Below are 26,539 nucleotides of genomic sequence, written 5' to 3'. Positions count from 1 at the left end.
ATAAGAGAATATAGATTTGATATTGCGTCGTCATTATTTTCTACAATTTTTGAAAACAGAAATGCCAAAACATTGGTGTTATAGTTTCTGAAAGTGCAATCTTCTTAACTTGCCTTCCATATTCTCTCTATCACATTGTTCATTACACGAGTCTTCAATCTCCTTATTAGCAATTTGAAACAAACATAAATTTTGGAAAATTTCAGAAAGTAAACAGGATCTAAAATTTCATAGAAATATACACTTTATTTCCAGTCTCCCAGTCTGCAAGTAGAAAAGCGTCAAGATTTGAAATTTGACAAGTTGCACAATTTGCAAACCAGAATGGCAGAAATATAAACTACTGGCGCCATACCGAAAACACCGACTTTGATGAAGATTTATTATTTGATTATAATTTCAAACACGGTTGATATCAGCCAATTGAATGACTACAAAATGCTCGCGATAAATAGAACGATTCCTAAATACACTTAAGCAAGCAAGAAACCTACATGGGATCAGGGATCATTCCCTTAAATTTAGTTATTCAAGCATCAAATGGTGAATCATAAATAGCTGCGTATATAATCGTCAGTCACGTCTAACTCTGCTCACATCCAAACTGGACTTCAGGCAATATAAACCTATCTTTCTCTAACACTGTCAACAGATTAAGCATCTCGGCAGTATGACCACCTACAAAAGAATAAAACAAAAAATTGAAGAATGGCCATAAAATGTTTTGATATGGATGGAAAAGAAGGAAGATAATCTCAAACCTGATCCTAAAATAATAAGAGTACTAACAGGTTTTAAAGCTCTTTTGCTCAAGGGCTTTCCGCTACGATATATGACATGAATGGCGCGAACCAAGATCAAGATGACAACAAAAAAGACAGTTGAAATAATAGAAGTTGAAGATACACTAAAGAAGCAGCAGCCATTGCTTCTTTCCATCAGAGACAGTTTCAAGTGGGGACTAGGGAGCTACACTTACATCTTCGCCAGAAAATTCTAGAAAAAATCAATGCAATGGAGCAGAAATGATTAGTTTCATACGCATGTATTTATTATATTACAGGGAAATACTACATGTTAGAATGAATATGCTGCATCAACGACTAGATTTTACATAATGAGACTCAGCTAAGGGAATAAAAAGAAAAATGACGAAATGTACATTACGCTATCAGGCTTCTTTTGATCGTACGTCAAAACATGATGCACAGCTCTATCATATCACACAAGCCAGATAGATGAAATGATAAAGTCTTTTTAAACTTACACACACAAAATAGATGTGTCATGTTCAAACCATGATCATGATGTCTAGTGACAATTTTTACACTTTTGTAAGTTGAACTAAGACTTATGGGACAAATATATTGTGATTTCTAGAAAATATTTTTATTTTTATTTTAATCTCCTAAAATTTTCCTACCACATTTACAAGAATGTCTATAATATTATACGAATCATTTAAAAAAAGGGTTAATGGTGCTTTACCCCCTGTAAAATATTTTTTTTGATTTACCCCCCTGTAATTTTTTTTTTGGAATACTCCCTAATAGGTCATAAAAAAACGACTTTATTTTTTTTTTTGCAGAATTTTTTCGTTTTTTTATGACCTATTAGGGGGTATTCCAAAAAAAAATTATTTTACAGGGGGGTAAATCAAAAAAAATATTTTACAGGGGGGAAAACAAAAAATGACCTATACTACAGGGGGGTAAAGCACCATTAACCCTTAAAAAAATTATAACTTTTAGAGAAACATTAACTAAATATCAATTTTTAAATGAAAACGTAAAAATTCATATTAAATTCATCTCTTTTTAAAACAAATTAAAATTTTACAAAAGAGAATTTTATAATGTATTAAATATGATTGCAAAATATAAAATAAAATTCTAAATAATACACATTAATTGACTTAAAATAGGGGTAAAAAATGGTGATGCCAAAATTTTGGGAACCAAAGGTCGAAGGGAAAATTTAGAGGTATTAGAACAAAAATTTGAAAATTTAGAAGGAGAAAAAACATATTCAATTCAAAAAATATATAATTTCATTTTGATTTGTTAAAAAAAAAATTCAAAAATATATAATAAATAATATATTACATGTTCTCTTATATTTTTTATTTTTTCCCGTTAGATAGTATGGTGACTAGGAATTCATATTTTAAGATCGATATATGGAGAATTCAGTATTCAAACTACAACTTTTGCATATACAATGTAATGTCCATACCAACTAGTTAAACTCATGTGACTATACACATCCTTATTTAATCCTTCTTAAAAAAAGCGTCCATATTTAAAAAAGGAATAATTAAATAATTGATCTTTATAAATATCTATAATTTTCTTTTTAATGTTTACATAATGAATTCACAATTTTTAGTCACAGGAACATTTTTCTTTCCAATTTTAGAGACAAAAAATGCTTAAATTTTTTATCACAAAGCCTAAAAATGCTGGTGAATTTTTTTACAAGAGCTTAAAGTGTTGACGAAAATTTTCATTAAAAAGTGCAATGTTTTTGAAAGAACTAAAAGCAAAATTTTGAACATTTTAACCTTATTTATTTTGTTTTAAAGAACAATTATTTATTTATGATGTTGCTAACGAGAATCCTCAAACAATTTTTAAATATTCAAAATTAAGTTATTCTTTAAAAATTGCAAAGTTTTCGATTTGTAATATACAGATTACACAAACTTTCGTAAGAAGTTATTATTTAAGCTTATGAATGTAGAATTTTTAAGATTACCAAGGGCACTTAGTTAACCCTTGAAAAAAGCATGTGATTAATGTGGAATAGTCAAAGTGAAGGGTTTTGTTTTAGATTTTGTGTGCATAAATATGTTTGAAACATCGCTTAAAATTGAGGAGGAGGTGAATTCAATTCCATCAAACATGAGTGGGAGATATCACCGCAACAAATCACAACAACAACATCGTACCAAATCGAAACTTCGCTACGTTAACAAATCCGAACTAATTGTTTCTTCACCTAACTCTGTGGCGGTTGAACAACCAGTTTCCTCTGAGGATGTTATTGTCAACAACAACAACAACACCGTTGATGACGTGGCCAGTTCAAGCAAGACCAAGACCAAGGAAGAATATGATTATGATAATAACGATATTGATAATGGTATGGATAATACTAATAGGCTTGATAAGTTGCTTACTGATATTCAACAAATTGAATTATCCGAGGAAGAGATCACAATCAATGATCAATTGCAGCAAGATGAGGTAATTATCAATCTAATTGGATTATTGCTCAATACTCAATATAATTATCAATCTAATGTTAGTAGTAGTATTAACATGTTTTGCAACCTAGCAAGCACTAAAATTAAGACAGTTTGATAAATCGCGTAAGTGCTTGTGTATAAGCTATAAGCTGTTTTCATAGGCTATCGTGTAGAACTTATAAAAATAAGCTGATAAGAAGAATGTCTTACACTGTTATCATTAGTTTTTTTGAACAGTCTCACAATAAGCTATTCCAAGCAGGACTAACACTGATAGGTAGACATCGTTGATAGTTTAAGAAAATAGAAGTGATTGAATATAATTAGAGAAAAGGGAACATGCAATGTTAATGTAAACTAGTTTTACACGGAAATCCACTAAGAATTGAGTATTTGGCCGTTATTGCTAAAAAGCTGTTATAACACGATGGATTCTTATTAGGTGGCGGTTTAAAAATAATTTTACATGGTCAGTTATCCATATTTATTAAACTCATACAATTATAAGTGTCATTGCCGTGCTGGTAGACACTGATACGTCACACACCTGTGACGAGACTTGTCTTCGATTTGGACTTCTAAGTGAGATTTGTTTCTTGATTATCAATTATTTTCTTAAGTGTGGGATGCTAGCTATTCTTGCTTAGTTGGGAATGCAAGGAGTGTTTTCAACAAAAGGAAGGCAGTATCTCGTTGATGGTGGAGGAGGTGGAAAATTTTATTTTGGAGAATGGAGATAGTTAAAAAGAAGTAAATGTTTTGACTACACAATTGATCATTGGTGTAGTAAACCGTTAGCTTGTTTTGGGGTTCAAGATTGATTGCGGATTTTTGTATATGATGCTGCTTTTGCATAAGGAGAAACGTGATGGAGGTTCAAATAATTTTTCTAAAGGAACAAATGGCGACTGTCATGTATTTTTATGAATAATAATGTCTTGAATGTTTCTTAAGATGGTTGGTTCAATGGCGATTGCATTACTGCTTTGTTCGTTTATGCTGAATGCCTTAAAAGTAGAATATGTGTTGCAGAGGAGAATAATGTGATTGATGCCTTTACTGTTTTTGGTTTTGAAATGTGCATTTTATTGCCCAACTTTGGTAAATTTTATTATGTATTGGTGTATGTATAGGTGTTGTAAAAATGACAGTCAATGAGTATATCTGTATTGTTTTCTTCGTCCACTGGAAGCATAACCTATGGTTTCTTGTAGTATATTATAGTTATTTTTAAAACTGGTATGGAAAAACTGGCGCAACTTTGTGCTAGGAGACAGTTTCACGTGTTAATTAAATTAAGAAGGTGATGACATGTTGTTGTAACTCACAACAGAAACCTAAATAGAGTAAAAAATATACGCAAATAGCAACAACAACAGTTTGTTCACGAGGTTCTACAACGTAATTATGTCCCTGGTGTCCTGAGAGCAGAGCAGTTGGGTTTTCTGTTATTTCAAAGTTTATGGTTATATTTACAACTCATATTTAAACAGTATTACATCATTAAACCATGTACCATACCACTCTGCTCCACTGCGCTTTAGCGTCTGTCCGCTTTTCATAAATAAGAGCCATAACAACATATGTGGTGGAGCAAAACACAATTTTTTGATTAGTAATAGAGAGATAGATGGACGTGATATTTGGAAATTTATTTGGATGCTGAAAAATGCCATTGCAGGATATGTATGAGGGAGCTTCGACTAGTGTGAGGACGCAGGATGGGACTACCGAATATTTTCCCATAACAATAGGATTGCACCAAGGGTCAACCCTAACTCCTTATCTTTTTACTTTAGTTTTGGATGTATTGACGGAACACATCCAAGAGTTAGCACCAAGATGTATGCTTTTTGCAGATGATGTAATCTTGGTGGGTGAGTCGAGGGAGGAAGTGAACGGGAGGCAAGCCTTAGAAGCGGCTTGAGTAGAAGCAAGACGGAGTATATGGAATGTAACTTCAGCGGAAGGAGAAGTAGCTCTACCTTGGAGGTAAAAGTTGGAGATCATATCATACCCCAAGTTACACGGTTTAAATATCTTGGGTCCTTCGTACAAAATGACGGAGAAATAGAAGCAGATGTAAGCCATCGTATTCAAGCTGGGTGGTTGAAATGGAGAAGAGCCTCAGGTGTTTTGTGCAATAAGAAAGTACCACTTAAGTTGAAAGGAAAGTTCTATCGGACAGCAGTCCGACCGGCTTTGTTGTATGGTACGGAGTGTTGGGCGGTTAAGAGTCAACATGAGAATCAAGTAAGTGTAGCAGAGATGAGGATGTTACGTTGGATGAGTGGTAAGACTAGACAGGATAAGATTAGGAATGACACCATTAGAGAGAGAGTGGGGGTAGCACCTACTATAGTAGAAAAGTTGGTAGAAAATAGGCTTAGATGGTTTGGGCATGTAGAGAGAAGACCCGTAGATGCCGTGTTAAGAAGAGTAGATCAAATGGAGGAGAGTCAAGTTAAAAGAGGTAGAGGAAGACCTAGGAAAACTATTAGAGAAACCATTAGAAAGGATTTAGAGGTCAATGAGTTGGATCCAAATTTGGTGTATGATAGAACACTATGGCGTCATTTGATGCATGTAGCCGACCCCACTTAGTGGGATAAGGCTTGGTTGTTGTTGTTGTTGTTGCTGAAAAATGCCATTGCGCTCGTGGTGATGACTGTATTAACTGAATTTTATTTTATGTTTTGCAGTTACTTGTGGTGGAATCAATTTATGGAGAAAACGTTTTCAGCCTTGATACATGGAAAGGCCTGCGTTGTTTTCAGGTATTGATTTATGCCAATAACATAGTTTTGGCAAACTTCTCTTCGTTTTTAATTACAAGAAATTTATCTGAAACCTATTCACGACTCTCTTTTTTGTGTCCTTTCCTCAGATACACATAAACATTGATGTTTTGGGTGAAATAGGCATTACTGCCAAGGTTAACTCTGTTAATGAACTTGAGACATTAAGCAACAATTCAGACGATTTCTTATACTCTTTCAAAGTTCAATATCTTCCACCGATTGTTTTGACATGTTTATTACCTAAGTCATATCCGAGTCACCAACCGCCTATATTTACAATCTCTGTCAAGTGGCTGGAATCTGCGAAGATTTTAAGTTTATGTTCCAAGTTGGATTCAATATGGACAGAACAACAAGGGCAGGAAGTGATTTACAGTTGGGTAGAATGGTTACAAAATTCTTCTCTTTCTCATTTGGGATTTGATGAGGAGATTAGATTAGGTCCTTATGGTTGGAATCGTGTTGCGGATGCACGCGTGGTTTCGGGAATTGGATGCATTGATGCTGATATTCCTTTTTTACAAAGCTACAACAATGAGAGACGCCATCAAAACTTCCTTAAAGAATTGCATGAATGCTGTGTTTGCTATAGTGAATATCCAGGTAATTTTCGATATATGCTTGACTTAATATTCATAGTTAATGCTTTTTCTACACTTTCTCAAATCAAATTAACTTTGACCATGGTTGTTATGTCTTCCACTTTATCCACCGATTTTTTTGAATTAATAACTTTCTTTGTCATCCAACAGGTACCGAATTCGTCCGGTTACCATGCAAACATTTTTTTTGCCGCAAATGCTTACAGACCTTTACACAGATACATGTAAAGGAAGGAAACGTTAGTAATCTTCAATGTCTTGATGCAAAATGCAAGGAGATGATTCCACCAGGCCTTTTAAAACACTTTCTTGGTGATGAAGAATACGAACGTTGGGAATCTATGATGTTAGAGAAAACACTTGCATCAATGTCTGATGTTGCTTATTGCCCGAGATGTGAAACACCCTGTATAGAGGAGGAAGACCAACATGCTCAGTGCCCAAAATGCTTTTTTAGCTTTTGTACCCTTTGCAGGGAACGCCGCCATGTTGGCATTGCATGCATGACCCTTGAAATGAAGCTTCAGCTTCTTCAGGTATGATATATATGTCCAGAAATCCATAGGAGCTGCTTCATTTTATTTGATGTTTGAGTTTCAATATCTTAATTATCAGCTCAAACTTTATTCATTAGAATCGTAAAGAATACACTTAACCAGTGATGTCAAATAGTGGCGCTATACCATAGCACATTTTGATTAACTCACTATCAAAACTGTGACACTACCTAGTTTTGCTATTAGGGCAATAGTGTCTGCTACTCCAGTTTTTAGGGGCTTTAGAAATGATAAATTTGAAGAATCTGCATGTGTGCCAAATATGGCCTTTTTTTATAAAAGAAAAACTGAAGAATCAATGAGTATTACTTATTTACTCCTATTTGCTGTAATATGTAAACCTTGCAATATGTAAGCTACACTCTGTCTCCATTCCCTTTTTATTTGTATGTAGGATGTCATTTTTTTATATATAATAGTTGACTTATTTCAACCGCCATGTGGCTTCGCTATTCACTCGCAACACTATCTGCTATATGACATAAGAGGATTTTTGGTGTTCCTCTATTTTCCGCAATCCGCTATTGATAACACCGCTCTTAACTTAATCTTTGCCAGCTATTCCAATCATGTTTGAATCTCCCTTTGAAAATATCCAAACCATAGTTTGTCCAAAAGCTTTTTCCCAAACTATAGCTTTTGGCATTCCAAATGGGAATCCAAACACACATTTATACTTAGTTATTGTAGATTTGATAAGAGTTCTATGTTTTTCCTCATATATTAATTTTGACCAAAAACTTCGGAAATTTTTGTGGTTGAATAATATCTAATTATGAACTAAATGATAGAGTTTGCTAGTTTTCCTTACATCAACAACATAACTGTTTGGATCTTGTTCTAATTAGAATTTAGGATGATCCACTAGTTGTACCTGTGGGATTTCCTCATTAACTGCTACCATATGAGGCGATTATTTGAATGCTTGCATGCACTATGTTGTAGTTTCCTGGCCCTTTATTGCTTTGATGTGAGTTTGGTCAGTTTCTAGATGTTGTCCATGATGTCCACAGAGACGCGTACTTTGACATGTGGTTTTCCTGTAAAAAAAATTTAACCTGAAAAAGGCTTCAATTTTTCTTTATTTTGTCCTTGTCATAGGATCGTCAAAATTCATCTCATTTAAAGGGGAATCAAAAGCAAATTGAACTTGCAAAGATTAATGAAATGCTCAGTATCAAAGCAATTCACCGTGATTCCAAGTTGTGCCCCTATTGTGACATGGCGATTTCTCGAACTGGAGGTTGTAACAAAATGAAGTGCGGTAATTGTGGAAAGTACTTCTGTTACCTCTGCAACAAAGCACTCGATCCATCAGATCCATATGGACATTTCAGGTATGTCTTTAGAATTTCTTTCATGGTTTTCATATGCCAAACATTCCAATTTTAAGAAACCTGCTTTTCTCATTTAAGGGAAGGGGGGTCCTGTGAATTGTTCCCACAAGAAATGGTTGACAATTGGCAACCACGAATCAATCCTCGCCAGGAAGTACAACAAATACATGCGGAACTCTTTCACCTCGGTGGCTCAGCTTGTCCTAGTTGTCGCCAATTTAATGTAAAGGTATGTAAAGTTTTCTGTTTGTTTCCTATAAAAAAATATGACTTGAAGTTATCTGTTTTATGCTCTAAAATGAATGGTTTAATGATTGCTGAGTTACTGGACTAACAATAACATGTTGCATGTTGAGACTTGTGGTTCTAGTATTAGGTTAGCCTCATAGATAGCATGTGATATAGCTCTTGTAATCTGAAATCTATTTTAGCATCTTCAAGAGAAGTGACCTTCCAGTTTTTGTTGAGAATTTAATTTAGATATTTGTGTAGGTAATTTTGGAGATAGTATTATATGTCCAAATAGTGAGATTTGATTGAACGACTGTGTAAAATTACTAAACAGTGAAATCTGATTGGATGTTTGTGTAAACTAAAAACTATTTTACATTGTCATAATATACAAGTTAAACTCTTTTTCTGATGTATTTGCATATTTTGGAATACCTGACTTAGTACAGTGCAAAACCAGAAAGGCACGCTCATGCTTTATAATTCAATATACTGTTGCCGACATTTACACTGTGTATCAGCTATTTACTTGAGAAACCTCTAAAACATTTTTCTCTTCATTTTTAATGTGCTTTTGCAACTCAAAGGCATATCTTTTTATTTAATGATTAGGAAAACGTTGAACCTATGATTCCCTAAAAACTAACCAACTCTGTTAGAAAGTGGGGAAGATAAGTGCAGTTTAGAAAACAACTGTGTGATGAATGTTTTTAATTTGACAAACCTTAGATACATTTCCATTAGACGCTTTCCATGCTGAACAATTAAAATATCCATAATGACCATGATTTTCTCAAGCGGAACTCTAGAACCTGTCTCAAACTTATCTATTGATTGAAGCAAAGTTTTGTTTTCTATGTCTTCATCATCACTAAGAACTTTTTCTATTACCATTTTGAATTCATCAACAGATTGGAAACAATAATCACATGTTATGTTGGGCATGCCAAAGCCATTACTGCTACTTATGCAACAAGACTGTGAGGCGCGGGACTAAACATTATGGACCAAAAGGTTGCAAACAGCACACTGAAGGATAGCATAAGCACAATGCCATGGACCATTTTTTCCTTGGCATCGTGAAATGTAATTCTTTCATTAAATTATTTTATGTCCAATGAGTTTTGTAATACAATAAATATAAATTGGGTGTGTTGCGATTATTATCAAATTTTCGAAGAGGAAGAGAATCAACGAGGTTCTAATTTTAGAACTCGGTCGGATTAAATATGTACATGTATGTGTTGTGTATTGTTGAGTTCATTCTTTACCTAAAGTATCATAATGTTATTTGTTGCTGTTGTAAACCAGCACAAGATCAGTAAAACTGTAGTGCTAGAAGCATCAAATGCTAGGCACACTAAATACTAAATCATTAAAAGAACATTTAGATGTGTGACACATATTTGCAATAATGTTTGTAAGATGGTTGTTAATAGTAAAGAACTTAATAAAGAGGTAAGGTGATTCAGAGGCCGTGTTTTTTAGTAAAAGAGAATACACAATGTAAGTATGTAAACTTGCTAGATTATTTCCATGAATTTCATAAGAATAACCTTCAGTGACCATACATCAAATCTGTAAAAATATCTGTACAGTAATTCAGGAATATAAATATAAGAGGAGTGCTTACAACAGTCTCTTTTTAACGATCATTCAAACACTCTCTTTTATTGAGTAAAATTAACGTGGTTATTATACTTTAAAAATGGGATCCACATAAGTGGTGGGAGACACATATATTTTACGCAATTAAAAAGGAAGTGTTTGAGTGAGTGTTGAAATGACACCTTTGCTAATACTTCAAATATAAATATTGGTTGAAATTTTAAAATATACTTGGACTTTCAACAACACAAAAAAGTGCATTGTGTGTTTTGTTTAAAAGAAATTAGTACATTGTGTTGTTACTACAAAAGATACAAAAGATGTATTTTTTGTGTTAAGTGTAGATTCTCTGGAACACAATTGCATAGATGGGTCCTTCGAATCCGATAGAATCACAATAGATTGATAAAAAAAATGTATTTCATATACATATATTAATATTTATAATACCCAAAAACGCTCAGATGAGACGACACATGTCTCTTCTAGCTTAACCAATGTCTTGCCTTCAAATTCAGCCTTAGCATGCAACATCGTCAAAACTTTTAGGGAGAGCTTGCCGCCCATTTGGGTCATACGGATGTGTGTAGAGGATACCCAATTTACACCAAAAATATATTAAAATTTAGGAAAATGCTAACTAATGCCCCAATGGCATTGGTTAAAGTATTAAAACAAGTAACTTTACAACGAAGAGTTGTGTAATTATTACCCGAGACAAAAGTAAAAATTTGTATTTTCAAGACAAAATTTCTACTAATAGATTCCTTAACCATTGCCAATAAAAATTCTCTATTTGTAATGTAAATGCACTTGTCATTTCTCTATTTTCAAAAAATAAAGTTTTATCGTGATAATATATCTTTTTTTATTTCTCAATTTTAAAAAATTAAAGATTTGAGGTTGTGCCAAAAAAAAAGCTCCCTCTAAAAATCCATTGAAAATGAGAGGAAAAAAAACATAAAAGATAATAAAATTGAAATTGAAACAGAAAAGATCACAGACAAAAACAAGTACTATGTTTCAAGAAGAACACAACAGCCGCAACGCCGCCGGAAAACAGAAACATTCTTCTTCAACTCTCTCTCTCTCTCTATGATTAACCTGTAAACTTAATGGCGGTGAAATGCTTACTCCGCAGAAGACTTCATTTCCACCAAACAACTTTCTTCAGGTTCTATTCACCATCTTCTTCTGCATTAATGTTACAACCTGAAACTGAAACTCCAATTTTCAACACCCCACTTCCCAAAACCACCACAAAACTCCCTCGTTTAGTTTCCAAAGTCTTCAAAACCTTAAATTGGGGTGTTGCAAGAGAAATCAAATTCAAGGGCTGTGTTCAAATTCATGGTTTTGAAAATTCAATCAATTCCTTTAGTATCATCATTCACACTTATGCTTTAGCTGGTATGTCTTGGGAAGTTTTTATTTTGATTAGAGATATTGTTACATTTTATAAGGAAGAGAATCGCGACGCCGGTGAATTGGTTTCGCTTCTGCTTGATGTGGAAAAGTCTAATGTTGTGTTTGATATGCTTATCAAAGTGTTTGCGTCGAATTCTATGCTTGAACATGCTAATTATGTTTTTGTTAGAGCTAAGGATGATGGGATTGAGCTGAATATAATGTCGTGTAATTTCTTGTTGAAGTGTTTGGTTGAGGATAATAGAGTGGATGGTGTGAGACTTTTGTTTGAGGTTTTGATAAAGTTTGGTCCGAGGCCGAATATTCATACATATACAATCATGATGAATTTTTTTTGTAGAGGTGTTGGGTGTAGTGTTGATATTAGACGGGCATCTGAGATTTTAGGGAAGATTTACATGAGTGGGGAAACCCCGAATGTTGTTACATATGGTACTTATATTAAGGGACTTTGTAAAGTTGGTTTATTTGGGGTTGCGTGGAGGTTAATTCAAAACTTGTGCCGTAAAAACCAGCCTCTCAATAACCATTGTTTTAATGCTGTCATATATGGATTGTGTCAAGGAGGTATATTAGATGAAGCTTCAGAAGTTTTTAAAGAAATGAAGAACTCTGGAATATTGCCCGATGTTTATAGTTATAGCATTTTAATCGATGGATTTTGCAGGAAAGGTAGAGTAGACCAAGCTTCAGAAGTTTTTAAAGAAATGAGGAACTCTGGAATATTGCCCAATATTTATAGTTATAGCATTTTAATCGATGGATTTTGCAAGGAAGGTAGAGTAGATAAAGCTTTAGAAGTTTTTGAAGAAATGAAGAACTCTGGAATATTGCCCGATGTTTATAGTTATAGCATTTTAATCGATGGATTTTGCAGGAAAGGTGATATGGATTCAGCCATAAAGTTTTGGGAAGAGATGACTAGCAATAATTTTTCTCCTTCTGCTTTTAATTATTGCAGTTTAATTAAGGGGTACTACAAATCGAAACAATTCGCTAACGCATTGAAAGAGTTTAGGATCATGCAAAAACTTGGTATGTGGCCAGATACAATCGCTTGCAATCACATTCTTAGTATTTACTGCAGGAAGCCCGACTTCAATAAAGCCTTGGCATTGTCGGAGAAATTTCAAGAAAATGGAGTTCACTTCAACCCATATTCATATAATGAATTCATCCACAGGATTTGCAGAGGAAGTGTTCCAGAAAAGGCACTGCAGCTTTTGCCAGTAATGCTGAAAAGGAATGTACTTCCCGATGTTGTTAATTATAGTACTCTTATATCTTGCTTTGCCAAAAGGTTGAACTCTGAAAAGGCTGTGATGTTATTCATAAAAATGACAAAAGTAGGAATCACTTTCAACGTCAAAACGTATACAATTCTTATTAACCTATTCATCAGTGATTGCAAAATGGATGTGGCATATAGATTATTTAAGGGAATGAAAGAAAGTCGTGTATATCCAGATCAGATAGCGTATACAAGTCTAGTTGCTGGTTTTTGTAATACTGGAGAAATGACTAGGGCACGGGCGTTATTTGATGAAATGTCGCGAGAAGGCTGTTCACCAAATGTAGTTACTTATACTTGTTTCATTAATGAATATTTGAAGTTAAACAAGAACAATCAGGCTCATAAGTTGTATGAGAAAATGAAAGAAAGAGGTGTATATCCAGATCAGATCTTGTATACAATGCTAATTGCTGCCTTTTGTAATACTGGAGAAATGAATAGGGCAGAGGCGTTATTTGATGAAATGAAGCAGGAAGGCCGCTGTACACCGAATGTAGTTATGTATACATGTTTGATTAATTCATATATAAAGTTAAACAAAAGAGATCAGGCTGAGAAGTTGTATGAGGAAATGAGGGCAAAGGGTTTGTCCAGATTATGTAGCTCAGAAGGTTCTGTGTCTGAAAGCTGGTGCAATTCATGGAGTTAGGTAGCTCTGTCAAAGCTTCCATTATATCTTGCCGGTATGTGTTTTGACATAATATCTATCTTCCTGTGTATTGTATTTCTCTATTATTATATATGCTGTTATTCAACTTGCTAGTAAATTGATAATCCATTTTAAACTTTTGATGGTAGATTCATTATAAAACCTGTGTATTTTGATCTTTATCAATTCCGGGAAAGCTCGCAGGTTGTCGTCATCAAGTCCTGAAGACTGGGGTATACTTCTGTTCTGCAGAGATTAGTCTGCTTCATAGAGACATTCCTTTGAACTAAAATTGTGCAACATTTTTTGACTTAGTTCAATGAGAAAAAAATGATTCCTATTAATTCCCAGTAGCTTTCTATGATCAAAGATTGGCCAAATTACTATGTTTAGCTTTCTATGGTCCTAATGTAGTATAGTTTTCCTTGGTCTCTCTTTACCTTTAACTACTGGGCTATCCTTCATCTGCTCTATACACTTATAAAATATGCACTATATTTACGGTTACTTCACACATGTTGATGTGTAGAGCTTAGAGTTGTGTTCCGGCATAGTTGATTCATGTCAAATTAGCTGAGATACTGCTAGTATAACCTTTTTATTGAGATCCCCTGTCTTGAAATTTAATTGACTCCAAATTAGTTGAGTGATCCTTTTGAGTTAATCTTTTGATGAATAGGATCATGTTTTCAATCGAAAATTCATTGTTCTTTATCCCTATGTTGCAGAAATTTTATAGTTGAAGTAGAAGCTTGGAGGAAGGGCTAAGCAAGGCCTTGACTGGCGCTTTCAGGTAAAGTACACATTACTACCTGACAGTTGCGGGTGCGCACATGCACAAATTCATGACTTCTATACTCGCCCCTTCATGCAAGAGAGCTGTGTGTGGGCTTGAATTAGTGAGAATGCTTAGGTTTACATACTATGTTTGAAACTTCATTTGTTCATTAGAAGAGTAAGGGTGGTTTAGACCACTTGGTCATAGAGGCCTTGATGTCAAATCATGAACAACTGTCTTAAAAGCTTAATCTGTTTGGTAAAGACACCTGAATGCTTTTGATACTATATCTGTAACATGGAACAACCTTTTAGGCTTGAAGTTTTACACTTAGTGTAAACAACGCACAATCTGACTATACTTTGTGCTGAAATTTAACCTTTTAATTAAAGAGGCCGTAAGGACTGAACTCCTAACTAGTAACCACATGTCGTCGACGAGGCTTCGACTAATTATTGTATTCTAAGGCCATGACAGGCTTTCACTAGAATGACTGAAATTTTTTGCATTTTGTATTATTTGTTAACTGGCGTGTCGAGCAGTTAATTTGCTATATTGGTGGCACATAACATCAACCAAAAAATATATTTGTGAGTTGTGTAAGTCATGTATTTATCAGACCATATTTTTTGCAGGTCATTCTCCCGTTGAGGGGGGAAGGTTCTAAATATTGAAAGAAGGGATGAAGCAGCGGGAAGAGATCCAAAATTTAATTCTTGGTCTTGGAGTGAAGGTTAAAATCACATTCATGTTTCACTAACTTGCTATTTGATGGAGTTAAAAAAAATAGGAAGGTCAAATACTTCATCCTCATTTTTTTTGCTTGCCATGTGTGTCACAGAATAGGAGGGTCAAATACTTCATTTCCAGTGTAGTGATCCAAGGAAAACATATTGGATTTGGTCGTAAAAAGGGTATGGCACCGTCAATAATTAATACTTCAAACACCATATTTCCTGCTAAGATTAGCATTGCTTTTTGAGAGTACTGTTCCATGAACTATTTTACTCAGTTATTTTCTATTGCCGTTCCCTTTTTTATTTGATGTTCATTGTCATATTATGATGTAGCAGACAATATCTTCACGATAAGTCACGTTGGTAAATTCATTTTCTATGAAAATGCCAAATCATCACAAAGTGATCGAATGCAAGATGTAGTCACTGCAAAAATGAGGTGAGTCTCTAATCCCTGTTCATATTTATAAACATTAGGATTACTAATGTAATTGGCACATAGAAGTCAGATGTTCGAGTCATAATGAGATGGTGAAATAATGTCATAAAGTCAAGGAAATGCATAATTATTATGTGTGCTCTTTAAAACAAGGTTAATGTTCAGGTTACTTGAAAATTAAAATGACTGATGTGTTGTACGAGCTCTTGCTCTTGCACTATTGGATAAAAGCTAGCCAAATCCGCTTTGTTTTTCTTTTTTATGAGTCTTGTGTACTTGATGTGTAGAGGCATTTTACATTTGATGATTGTTATAAGAAACAATGTAGGATATTCAAATATCGTTGAAGTAGAACCAAAGTTTGCATTTTCTTGTGCAACAAAGCTTCAATTTTGCTAGGCAACTTTAAAACATAATTTCTGATAGATATCAATACTTTAGCTACAGTCTGAAACAATTCTCATCCTTGTAACATATAGATTTTCGAAGACCTTGGGCCTTCACTCGCTGGTATATTTTAAGGATGTGGGCATTTTTGCTCACGACACAACAGAATCTGTTGGTCTCATCTTTCCAAAACAGTAATAGATTAGAGGTTGAGTTAGATGTGTTTGTTGGTAGCCTTCATTGGCTGATGCTCTTAGAGTTGAATTTGAATGTGTTTGCACATTAGTCTGAGCACGATGTAAGCCTTGCTGTGGCAAAAGAGTATTGTTTAAATTGTCCGTGCTTATGGACAGTAACATGGGGTAAATGTCGCATTCAACCAGCTGCACCTGTGGGTTTAATAATTTAGTTGTGGTTGGACATTAAACGTCGGTCTCTTGTTTCGTCTACTAATATTGTTAATCCTAGCACTAATAATATTGCTATTTTCTTAGGTTGAATGATGAAAAGAATCATACATGACCTGGTTTTGCCTATTCTTGTTAATATTTTGTCAAAAAAGACCGTTCGTCGTTATTTGATGTCACAACTTTTCCTTCCTTGAGTCATTTACCTTTGAGCAAATGTGCTATCACAAAAGAACTATGGAAATTCATAAGGTTTGAACCTTAACTCATTGACTATTGTTGTACTCTCTCCATCAAGTAACTGTTTTCCTGTAAATGTTTTACTTTCTCCATCTAGTATAAATTCATATCTTTAACTTTGGCTTTATTTTTCTGTAATCTCGAAAGCCTGTTTTTTCAATAAACCTAAGCATAGATGGAGAATACTGAAGATAACTTTTGATGAAGTAGGGTTGGATCTTATAGCGTCTTTGATTCTTTACAGTATTAGATTCTGATATTTTCAATATAAATTGATCAATTTAGGTTCATTGGGACTACTTCATCGTTTGGTTCCGACAGAATTGAATTTGTTAATGTTAGAGAACTATGTGACATCACTACTTTACGCAGTAGACCTCACAAATTGATGAAGACAGGTCCTTGCTCTCTTCAAAGGAAAGTATATTTATCTCTCAAAGGAAATATGTTCTCAATCTTCTAAGGTGACAAGTAGAATTTCAAGTCATACATACCAGATGACCTCAAGATAAAATATGAAGCTCCTTTGAAGTTATTCTGTGACAATAAGTCATCCATTAGAATTGCACTAGCAGGCCTTAAAATTTGCAATGCCCTATGTTACTTCAATATGTTTTTTATTTGGTTGAAATTGTGAAGGAAGGATACCAGTGAAGGTATGAATATTTCCTCATGGTTTAAGAAATTTAAGAAAATTTATATCCCAATTATATGTAATAGAAGAAGTGACACGTTATATTGTTATGAGATGGAAGATGCAACTTCCTTTGATGTTTTGAAGTTATATTGTTATATTTTTATTTTCTTTAACTTCTCAATGTTATTTATATTTTTTCAATCAACATTAGATGTAATAAATATTTGTAAATTATTTTAGCCAATTATATTTTTTAATTTTCTAGCATGTGTTTTATTAATTTTTTTAATATAAAAAGAGTAATTAGCTGTTAGATTAAAAGTTTTACTCTTTTGTCTGGGTTTAAAACCAAGACCTCTAACTTTTTCTTTCAATTTTACTCTTTAGTTAACTTATTTAAATTATAATTTTGTTTACAATCATTTAAGCTAAGAGTGTGTTTGGATGAGGTAATTGGAAAATTTTAAAGAATTTAGAATTCTAAGCAATTTAAATGATTCAATTAAATTACTTTCATTTCTCAATACTTTTGTTAGGATGAAGTAATAAAAAATTTCATTATCATCATTTTTGGGCAACTTTTATAAATTTTAATTTTTAGGACCAAATTTAAAAATTGAAATTAGGGGTCAATTTGTAAATTTCAAAAACTTGAGGGGTCAAATTACAATTTTTGAAATTTCATAGAGACCAATTTGCAATTTTTTGAAAATTTATTGGGGTCAAATTGAAAATTTTGGAGAACTTGAGGACCAAAATTTGAAAAATTATAACAATCAAGAATTTTGAAATTCTTAGCTTTTAGGTGTCATTTCAAATTCTCTAAATTTGTCTTGAACAAAATACTTCATGAATTTCCATCATTTTGAAAATTCTTCAAATTATTATCTAAACAATGAAATTCACCTCAAAGTATTTGAATTTCCTCAAAACTTTACATTTCTTCCCCTATCCAAACACACTCTAAGGGTTAAGGAGCATCTTGTCTTACATAAAACCAAAATACCTAAATAATATACTGATTTATTAACTTGTTTATAAATTATAAGAGTTGTTTGGCTGCATAAATAAGAGTTTTATATAGATGCAAGCGATTGCAATGAGTTTAATTTTCATTCAGTGTAACAAGTTTACTCAGTTAATAAATCATAATTATATTCATATTCATATGTTTGACGCTGTAAAAACTATTTAAACTCACAATGTATATAAATTAAATCTATGTTTCAATGCCCCAATTTTATTTTTGTTCTTTCAAATCCATAAAAGTGTAAGTGTTATTCAAAATATCTAAAATATCAAAGTTTTTTTTTTTTTTTTTTTGTGATTAACACTTGATCAAGAAACAAAAAATACATAGTCTGTTTAGATAAATAATGAGATATCTAAAAATCTCATATTTATTTTTTTTGATTAACACTTAATCAAGAAACAAAAAGTAGGTAGTCTGTTTAGATAAATAATTTATTTGGCGCTTATACAAGTGTTTATTATAATAAGTGTTTTTGTAAAAAATTGAATCAATTATTTTTGCAAAAAAAGAATAAAAGTTAAATTATTTTTGTATATTTTTTTTGAGGGAAATTTTTTTTTTTTATATGTTAAGCTGATTTCATCTCTAACCCTCTCACAAACTTTAATCATACCTAAATCGGTAATTTAGCTCACTCGACTTAAAGGGCAAAATCCCTAAAAAAAAGTGAAAAGAAAAGGGTAGTGTCCTCCATAATCCCTCCCCCACCCTACACCCAAAATCAATTAAATCCATAATCTCTTGTCCCCTTTTCTCCCTTCAAATTCAATCCCCAATTCCACTTTTCAACAATTAAAAAAAAAAAAACAAAATCACTCTTTTAGGGTTTTCAATTTCTCAACATTCAAAAACAAGAATTATCCGAAATGGATGGAGCAAGCGGCGGCAGTGGCGGCGGAGAGGGTTCAGCCACCCAAATACCGGCGCCGACACCGATGCAAAACGCGAACGCACCTCCACCGTTTTTGAGCAAAACGTATGACATGGTGGATGATCCTTCAACGGATGCGATTGTTTCATGGAGCGCAACCAACAACAGTTTCGTTGTTTGGGACCCGCCGGAATTCGCTAGAGACCTTCTGCCGAAGTTTTTCAAGCATAACAATTTCTCAAGCTTCGTGAGACAGTTGAATACTTATGTGTGTTCTCTTTCTTCTTTCTCACTCTTTTAACGGTTATTGTATTTTGTTTGATTTAGTTTTGGATTTGAAGTGATTAGTGATTTTTTGTGTGAATTAGTAACTCTTTTGATGATGTTTTAATCTGAATTTGAATAAAGTGTTTAATTTATTTTGTGGGGTTTTGATTTGAATATTTTGATGTTTTTGTTAATTTGTGGGTAAGTTTGATCTATGATTATACTGTGGATGTTGATTTGGTTTAATGGGTTGTATGCAAAATTTGATTTTTGAACTGTTTGTTTTGGTGAAATATAATGAGGAGTGAGTGGAAAGATGGTTTCACCCTTTGTAGCACCGACATTTCTGATGGAAGGCGTGTCTGGTGTCTGACATGTGTAAGTGTGACACTACACATGATTACTTTCAATTAATTCACTTTTTTCAAAAAATTTAGCATCGTCAACGCTTGAGCCAGTGTCATTTTCAGTGTTAGTGCTTTATAGGTTTCACCCATTCTCACAATCATTTGTTTGGGGATCTGTTAAGCTCTAGTCACTCTTTATCATTTAGTGTCATGGTTTTTTCCGAGTGAAATAGATGGTGACGGTTGAGAGTCGCACATTTGATAGTGATGTGGTCTGAACTGTGGTTATAAGGGGGAAACAGGAAAACCTTCGCCCTACACACTGATTTGGTGTGGTTGATTTAGGTCTAAACAAAATTGTATGAGCGGCCTCAACTGAACTGTGAAAGTACGGAAATTTACTTTAGCCTTCAATTAAAATGAAAGAGATAGGGTGGGAATTATTGTTTTTGTTTCCTTCTTTCAAAAGAATGGATAGACTGTAAAAATCAAATTTAATATTTTACCCTCCTGCATTGTCAGCAACTAGATGGAGCAGAAGAGGGAAATTTGACAAAGAAAGCTATTCTCAGGTTAATCAGTTACTTGATTATGGTTTATTGATCCATGCATTGTATATTCAATATCAAAGGCGTATATATATTATAGTATGTAAGGTATAAACCTAGTGAATTATTATGAAGAGAATTTTAGGGTTCTTAGAGAATTATTCGCGATGAAGCTGGTATTGGCCCTGTATTGTGAGGAACATGTTTATGTCTTCTGCTCAGCAACTCAAACAATTAAATGAAGCAAGAACTTTCAAAGTACTGCAATCAGTATAATGACTATATTATGTCCTACATTTTTCAATTTTTGTAAGAAGAATGATGAAGGTGACTTATGCTGCATAGACTCAAAATGATTATCAGATACAGTATGTATTCAATTTGGTGATACGTCGTTTCTTGAAAAATGTAGTTTATGATACGATAGGATGTGTATGTAACAACATATGCTTCTCTGCTTTATAATTAACTGCTTTGGGAAGATGGTATGAACTTTGCAATGATGTGGAATTGATCCGTTACTATAGCTGCATAAAATGCATGTTTTTACGTAGCATGAGGCTGTTGCATTCTTCCTTTTAAGCTGGTATTTTTCTTTTAATTAGAGGATAAGGCTGCGTACAATACACCAAAATGGTGGGACCCCTTCCCGGATTCTGCGTATGCAAGAGCTTTAGTGCACCCAACTGCCCTTTTTGTAGAGGATAATTGGAATGTAGTGTAGCAACTTGCTTGCGATGAATTAATCATAATTGATTGTATCAAAACACTCGGACAGCAATAAGTTCTGTTCTGTTTTCCTTGTGAATCAAAGCCCAGTTGATTTTGTTATCGGCATTCGTTAAGGATTCTAATCTACTAATTTCCTGAACACTATTGGGTGTGGAATGAGTATTTTATTTTTTAGTTTCTAACCTTCTCTGCAGATCAGTTTAACACAACTTTAGCTTTTTTATGGAAAATAAACTTTCTTGGATTCAACTTCTGGCAAATCCATTGATACACTTAGCTTATTGATATGAGCTTCATTACTTCATATTCCATTTATCTTTTGAACCTTAACTAAGTTGACAATAAACAGATAGTGGTGTAGCTCAATTTATCCTCAGGCTCAGTTTGTGGACATAAGGTTTTTGGGATGGCATGTCAACCTGAGTAAAAAATCACCACTCAATTTGGTTGGGGGACTGGTATACATCCTTTATGAGTTTGGTAGAACATATGCATCTCAAATTCTTCCCTCTTCAAACCTGGCCAGAATTGAGTGTGTAATAGCTTTCTTGCATCCTTTAGCCATATTGTTGCACATCCTTAATTGTCTTCTCTCTTTTTAGTTTGTTTGTGTATGAGTCTTTTAGTGTTTTATATAACTTGAAAGTTGTGTGTTTTTTTACGGTGTGTTTGACCTCCTTCCTGACTAGTTTTCCAATAAAATTTCAAACAGGGTTTCAGGAAGGTCGACCCAGACCGTTGGGAATTTGCAAATGAGGGCTTTTTGAGGGGTCAAAAGCAATTGCTTAAGAGTATTAGTCGAAGAAAACCTGCCCATGGTCATACTCAACAACAGGCTCAGCAACCGCATGGACAGAGTTCATCAGTTGGGGCATGTGTAGAAGTCGGAAAATTTGGGCTTGAGGAAGAGGTTGAGAGGCTTAAAAGAGATAAGAATGTTCTCATGCAAGAGCTTGTGAGGTTGAGACAGCAGCAACAAACCACCGACAGCCAGCTGCAAACAATGGTTCAGCGGCTTCAAGGAATGGAGCAACGACAACAGCAAATGATGTCATTCCTTGCCAAGGCCGTCCAAAGCCCTGGTTTCTTTGCTCAGTTTGTGCAACAGCAAAATGACAGCAATAGGCGCATAACTGAAGTCAACAAAAAGCGTCGGCTCAAGCAGGATGGTATTGCTGAAACAACAGAGCAAGCTACCCCTCCTGATGGACAAATTGTTAAATATCAACCTATGATGAATGATACAGCAAAAGCAATGCTAAGGAAGATCATGAAATGGGATACTCCTCGTGTAGAATCTTTCAATAAAAACCCTGATAATTACTTGATTGGCGATGGTACTTCACCATCCAGTGCAATGGACAGTAATAGCTCTACAAGCTGGAACTCTGGAGTAACTCTTCAAGAGGTTCCTCCATCTTCAGTGCAGTCTACTCAATTTCCAGTGGCAACAGGGACTCAAGGACACATCCCCTCATCAGAAAAACCTGAAATTCTATCTGTACCTCAAGCTGCAGCATCTGCAAATGTTATGAAGGATGGAACACATGCAGCATCGACTATCCCGACTTCTCAAGCAGATGTTATAATGCCTGATATACCTTCAGTACCAGAGATTGTGCCAAAAAGTATTCTTGATATACCTGAAAACGATTATATGGCTCCCGAGACAGATGATGGATTTATGGATCCGAGTTCACTTGGATCATTACCCATTGATTTGGATTGTCTTTCACCCGGTGCAGACATTGATGATTTGTTAAGCAGTTCTATTTGGGATGATCTTCTGCAAACTCCAATTCCAGAGGATTTTGAGGCCAACATAGACGAGATATCCAGAGGGAATGAGGTGCAGCCAACAGAAAATGGATGGGACAATAATACTCAACCCCTGGATCAACTAACAGAGCAGATGGGTCTTCTTTCTTCTGATGCCAAAAGAATTTAATCATCTATGAAATTTTTATTGACCTTTCATACTGTCCAAGGTAATCTCTGTCCCAAAAAATACACAAGTGATGATGTCTATAATATAATTACACCTCCATTTGCTCACCGAGAAGCTTTTCGTTTGGTCTTTGTGTGCTTAATTTGTGCATACTCTCACTTAACTCTAATTTTCCTTTTCTGTGGCATTGATAAGTTCTTTCACTTCATGTTGAAAACAAGTTATGAACTCTTTGGCCTTGTCATTGAATCCTTGTTGAGTGTTCATCAGTTAACTGATCTGTTTTTCGAATGTTATAGGGAGTCTTTGGAGTTGAACATATGTGAAATATATAGTGCAGTTTTGTCCCCAGCTTGATGTTTCCTTGGTGATGGGGAAAAATGGGAAAAAGGAAGATATTTGTAATGATCACTCAAAGTGTCTGATAAGTGCACGTTGGTTCCTGCTTTGAAGATTTACACAAGGACAGGAACATTGGATGCAGTTGTTGCTGCTTTGAACGTTACTCTGTTTAGTTGCTGGCTGTTTCTTCTTATGTAACTGATTTGTGATGTTTCAATTGGTGAAAAAGAATGAGATAAAAGAGAATGGAATTGAATGCCACTCCACTAGATGGAATGGTACCTAGTGATACTTATTTCACCCCCACTTTCTTTTCTTTTTTTTGAAAAATTAAATCAAATTTGGGAGTATGAAATGGAACCAAATGATTGTTTTTCTAATTGTCATACCATTTTGATCACATTTATAGGTTTAGTTGGTATCCATTGTCTGTTTAAAATAGGTATACACAGACATACATCTAAACACATGTCACGTGGATATTTTGTGGAGAATTTTTGGAACTAATACTAAAAAGTGACGGTATGGTTAAAGGTATGATTGGTATGGTTAAAGTAAAGGTATGTTTGTTTGTTCTCTCCACCGTTAATGAGAACAAACAAACAAAATAACAATTACGAAAACAATTGTAAAAAAAAAAAAATTAAACCTTCCTGACTTAAACTATTCTTATTGTTTTTTATTTTTTGTCTAAGTAGTCTAGTGGTTAGAGCTCACACAATTAATGTGGAGAAGTGGGGTGTTCGGAGTTCGAACTTCAGCCCCTGCATAAATTATACAATGTTCCTACCAACTGAGCTAAGCTCATGGGACATCTATTTGTTTATTCTATTTGATTGTTTTAAGGAACTATTGTGTAAATTTTGAATAAGCTCTTAAGAAACTATTGTGCGACTTTCGAATAAGCAAAATAATGTTATCTGAGATTACAATTAAGACATACATGGCCCTCTTTAAAAAAATGTAAGGAGGAGCATTGGTTGAGGTTTCTCATCCTTAGCAGTTGTGGTGCTTGTGTACGTGAGCTTTGGGGTGTGTTGAAGAACAAACGGTTGACGAGGAGGTATGGATTTAACAAGAATCAGTTGCATATTGGACTCTAATGTGATGGTGAGTAATTTATGTGACAATGGAGATCTTGGTGTTGCTAGTTTTAGATTAGTTCAACAAATTCGTAGCTTATTAAAATTGAAGTGGAATGTTAAGGTGTGTCATACATATCGTGAAGTCAACTCTTGTATCTGATGCATTAGCAACTTTGGGATGTAGTAGTGGATCCAGTTTGATCCAGTTTGACTGATTATGAGCAACCTCCTGCTCATATTGTAATGAAAATATGAAATAAATTGCTCAATTTAAAAATATATATGGATCCAATCTCAATCCAACGACCTTAGACATTCTTAACTGCGAGCGCATGGATAGATTATTGACTACATAAATCCTAATTTATCAAAACAACCTATGATATCACCACCAAAACCTCACCTGTCTAACAAACTCTATTCAAAAATTTGTCTTTCTTCTATCAAATCTTTCCCATTCTCATATTCTTTAAACCCTATTTCAAAGTGCTTTTTCTTCTAGTGAAAATCAAGGTAAATGACATGACATCGGTTATCAGAAGAAGACACGGGCAAGCTCTAAGGCTTTCATTACCTAAACCTCAAATTACACATTCTTCTCATAGTTTCCCTAACCAAACCCGCATGCCATCTTTGATTTCATCACCATCCTCTCATGGTATCAGAAGCCTCTCAGACCTTGAAAAAGTAGCAGTACTTGGCCATGGAAATGGTGGAATAGGGTACAGAGTTCATCACAAGAAGAGTAATTCATTTTATGCATTGAAAATTTTAAACTTTGATCAAGATGGTATTGCATTTCACCAACCACCAACATTTGAAGCTGAGATTCTCAAAAGATCGTTGATTCTCCTTATATTGTAAGGTGTCATGCAGTTTGTTACATTCCAACATATGTAGCACCGACACTTCAGACTAAAGGCGTGTTTGGTGACCTTAGTTTTGTTATGGAATAAATGGAAGGAGGGTCATTGCATGATATCTTGCAACAGCATCACAGGCTTCCTGAGGAGGTGATTTGTGTATTGGCAAGGAATGCTTTGGAAGGGCTAAACTATTTGCATGGTATGAACATTGTTCATAGAGATATTAAACCTTCAAATTTGTTTCTGAATGAAAAAGGGGAGGTGAAAATAGCATATTTTGGAGTTAGTCATGTGATTGAAGGGATATTTGAAGCAAATGATATGAATGCAGTACATGTGCATACATGAGTTCAGAAAGATTTGATCTTGAAAGATGGGGTGGTGAAAAGGTAACGTTTGCTTACCTCACTATGCTAGAAATGGCGTCATAGGAAAAGTCGGTGTAAGAAACCCAGCAAAACAATGGAGATATGAAATTTTGGTTTCTACTTGGTCTGAACCATAAATGATTTTGCCATGTATTGTGTTTTTTATTATTATTCTTTGATAGGATTGTAATATTATTATTTTCCAATTGTGTCCTATTATATACGTGAAAAACAATCAAATATTAATTACTTAATTTTTCTTCTTGTTTCAAAACCATAAAATTATTGTCAATTAATTTTAGTAATTCTTAGTTTTCCACTAGTAATTATTTTTACTTTATCAAAGTATTCCATTTAATTTTCAATACCAATTTTCTCATCTTTATGCATAAACAGCATTACCCTTTTGAAATATTATTCTGGGGCGTTAAGTTTATTTTCATGTGCAGAAAGAATCTTAGACCTAAACCAAATGTAACAATTATCGATGATTAATCAAAATTTAAACTCTCCACTAAAAGGAAAGAATCTTAGACCTAAACTAAATGTAACAATAATCAATGACTAATCAAAATCTAAACTCTCTACTAAAAAGAAAGAATCTTAGCCCTAAACCAAAGATAATGATGATCACTGATTAATCAAACTGTAAACTCTATAATAAAAGGATAGAATCTTAAACCTAAATCAAATATAAATTATCTACTAAACTAGCAAAATGAATATTAAACATAAACCAATTGCAACACT

General features: G+C 34.0%; 5 protein-coding genes across 10 annotated transcripts; 4 read left to right on the top strand and 1 right to left on the bottom strand.

Annotated features, from left to right (window-relative positions):
* Positions 1 to 547: 547 nt before the first annotated feature.
* LOC11434938 (uncharacterized) lies at positions 548 to 955 on the bottom strand. Its single transcript, XM_003612800.4, has 2 exons — positions 762 to 955; positions 548 to 678 (listed from the first exon to the last, which is right to left on the bottom strand). Exons 1-2 carry the CDS (start codon positions 937 to 939, stop codon positions 584 to 586), a joined length of 273 nt encoding a protein of 90 aa, XP_003612848.4. The 5' UTR covers positions 940 to 955; the 3' UTR covers positions 548 to 583.
* A 1,811-nt stretch (positions 956 to 2,766) lies between these two features.
* On the top strand, positions 2,767 to 10,054 carry LOC11434937 (E3 ubiquitin-protein ligase RNF14). The gene is made up of 7 exons (XM_003612799.4): positions 2,767 to 3,248; positions 5,953 to 6,027; positions 6,138 to 6,654; positions 6,804 to 7,189; positions 8,312 to 8,547; positions 8,626 to 8,776; positions 9,690 to 10,054. The coding sequence occupies exons 1-7, from the start codon at positions 2,850 to 2,852 to the stop codon at positions 9,816 to 9,818; spliced, it is 1,893 nt and encodes a 630-aa protein (XP_003612847.1). The 5' UTR covers positions 2,767 to 2,849; the 3' UTR covers positions 9,819 to 10,054.
* A 1,297-nt stretch (positions 10,055 to 11,351) lies between these two features.
* On the top strand, positions 11,352 to 17,525 carry LOC11434936 (pentatricopeptide repeat-containing protein At1g62670, mitochondrial). Of its 6 annotated transcripts, none has more exons than XM_039834624.1 (7): positions 11,352 to 12,486; positions 12,697 to 13,791; positions 14,486 to 14,550; positions 15,171 to 15,268; positions 15,377 to 15,449; positions 15,609 to 15,711; positions 17,031 to 17,525. In XM_039834624.1, exons 1-2 carry the CDS (start codon positions 11,502 to 11,504, stop codon positions 13,755 to 13,757), a joined length of 2,046 nt encoding a protein of 681 aa, XP_039690558.1. In that variant the 5' UTR covers positions 11,352 to 11,501; the 3' UTR covers positions 13,758 to 13,791; positions 14,486 to 14,550; positions 15,171 to 15,268; positions 15,377 to 15,449; positions 15,609 to 15,711; positions 17,031 to 17,525. The 6 variants fall into 6 exon arrangements, with proteins under 6 accessions (XP_039690558.1, XP_039690556.1, XP_003612846.3 ...); XM_039834622.1 differs by adding an exon at positions 13,907 to 13,990 and having other exon boundaries at positions 11,352 to 13,791; XM_003612798.4 differs by adding an exon at positions 16,593 to 16,757 and having other exon boundaries at positions 11,353 to 13,791.
* Positions 17,526 to 19,056: 1,531 nt separating this feature from the next.
* LOC11420553 (heat shock factor protein HSF8) lies at positions 19,057 to 23,856 on the top strand. Its single transcript, XM_003612797.4, has 3 exons — positions 19,057 to 19,554; positions 21,893 to 23,168; positions 23,428 to 23,856. The coding sequence occupies exons 1-2, from the start codon at positions 19,282 to 19,284 to the stop codon at positions 23,126 to 23,128; spliced, it is 1,509 nt and encodes a 502-aa protein (XP_003612845.1). The 5' UTR covers positions 19,057 to 19,281; the 3' UTR covers positions 23,129 to 23,168; positions 23,428 to 23,856.
* Positions 23,857 to 24,979: 1,123 nt separating this feature from the next.
* On the top strand, positions 24,980 to 25,947 carry LOC11424831 (mitogen-activated protein kinase kinase 10). Its single transcript, XM_024783241.2, is given in 3 exon segments — positions 24,980 to 25,395; positions 25,398 to 25,748; positions 25,751 to 25,947. Coding segments are annotated over 3 exon segments (771 nt in total). The 5' UTR covers positions 24,980 to 25,077; the 3' UTR covers positions 25,853 to 25,947.
* Positions 25,948 to 26,539: the final 592 nt, after the last annotated feature.

This window comes from Medicago truncatula, chromosome 5 (assembly GCF_003473485.1).
Source record: "Medicago truncatula cultivar Jemalong A17 chromosome 5, MtrunA17r5.0-ANR, whole genome shotgun sequence".
NCBI classification, from domain to species: Eukaryota; Viridiplantae; Streptophyta; class Magnoliopsida; order Fabales; family Fabaceae; genus Medicago; species Medicago truncatula.
This window is presented reverse-complemented; position numbering and strand designations above follow the sequence as displayed.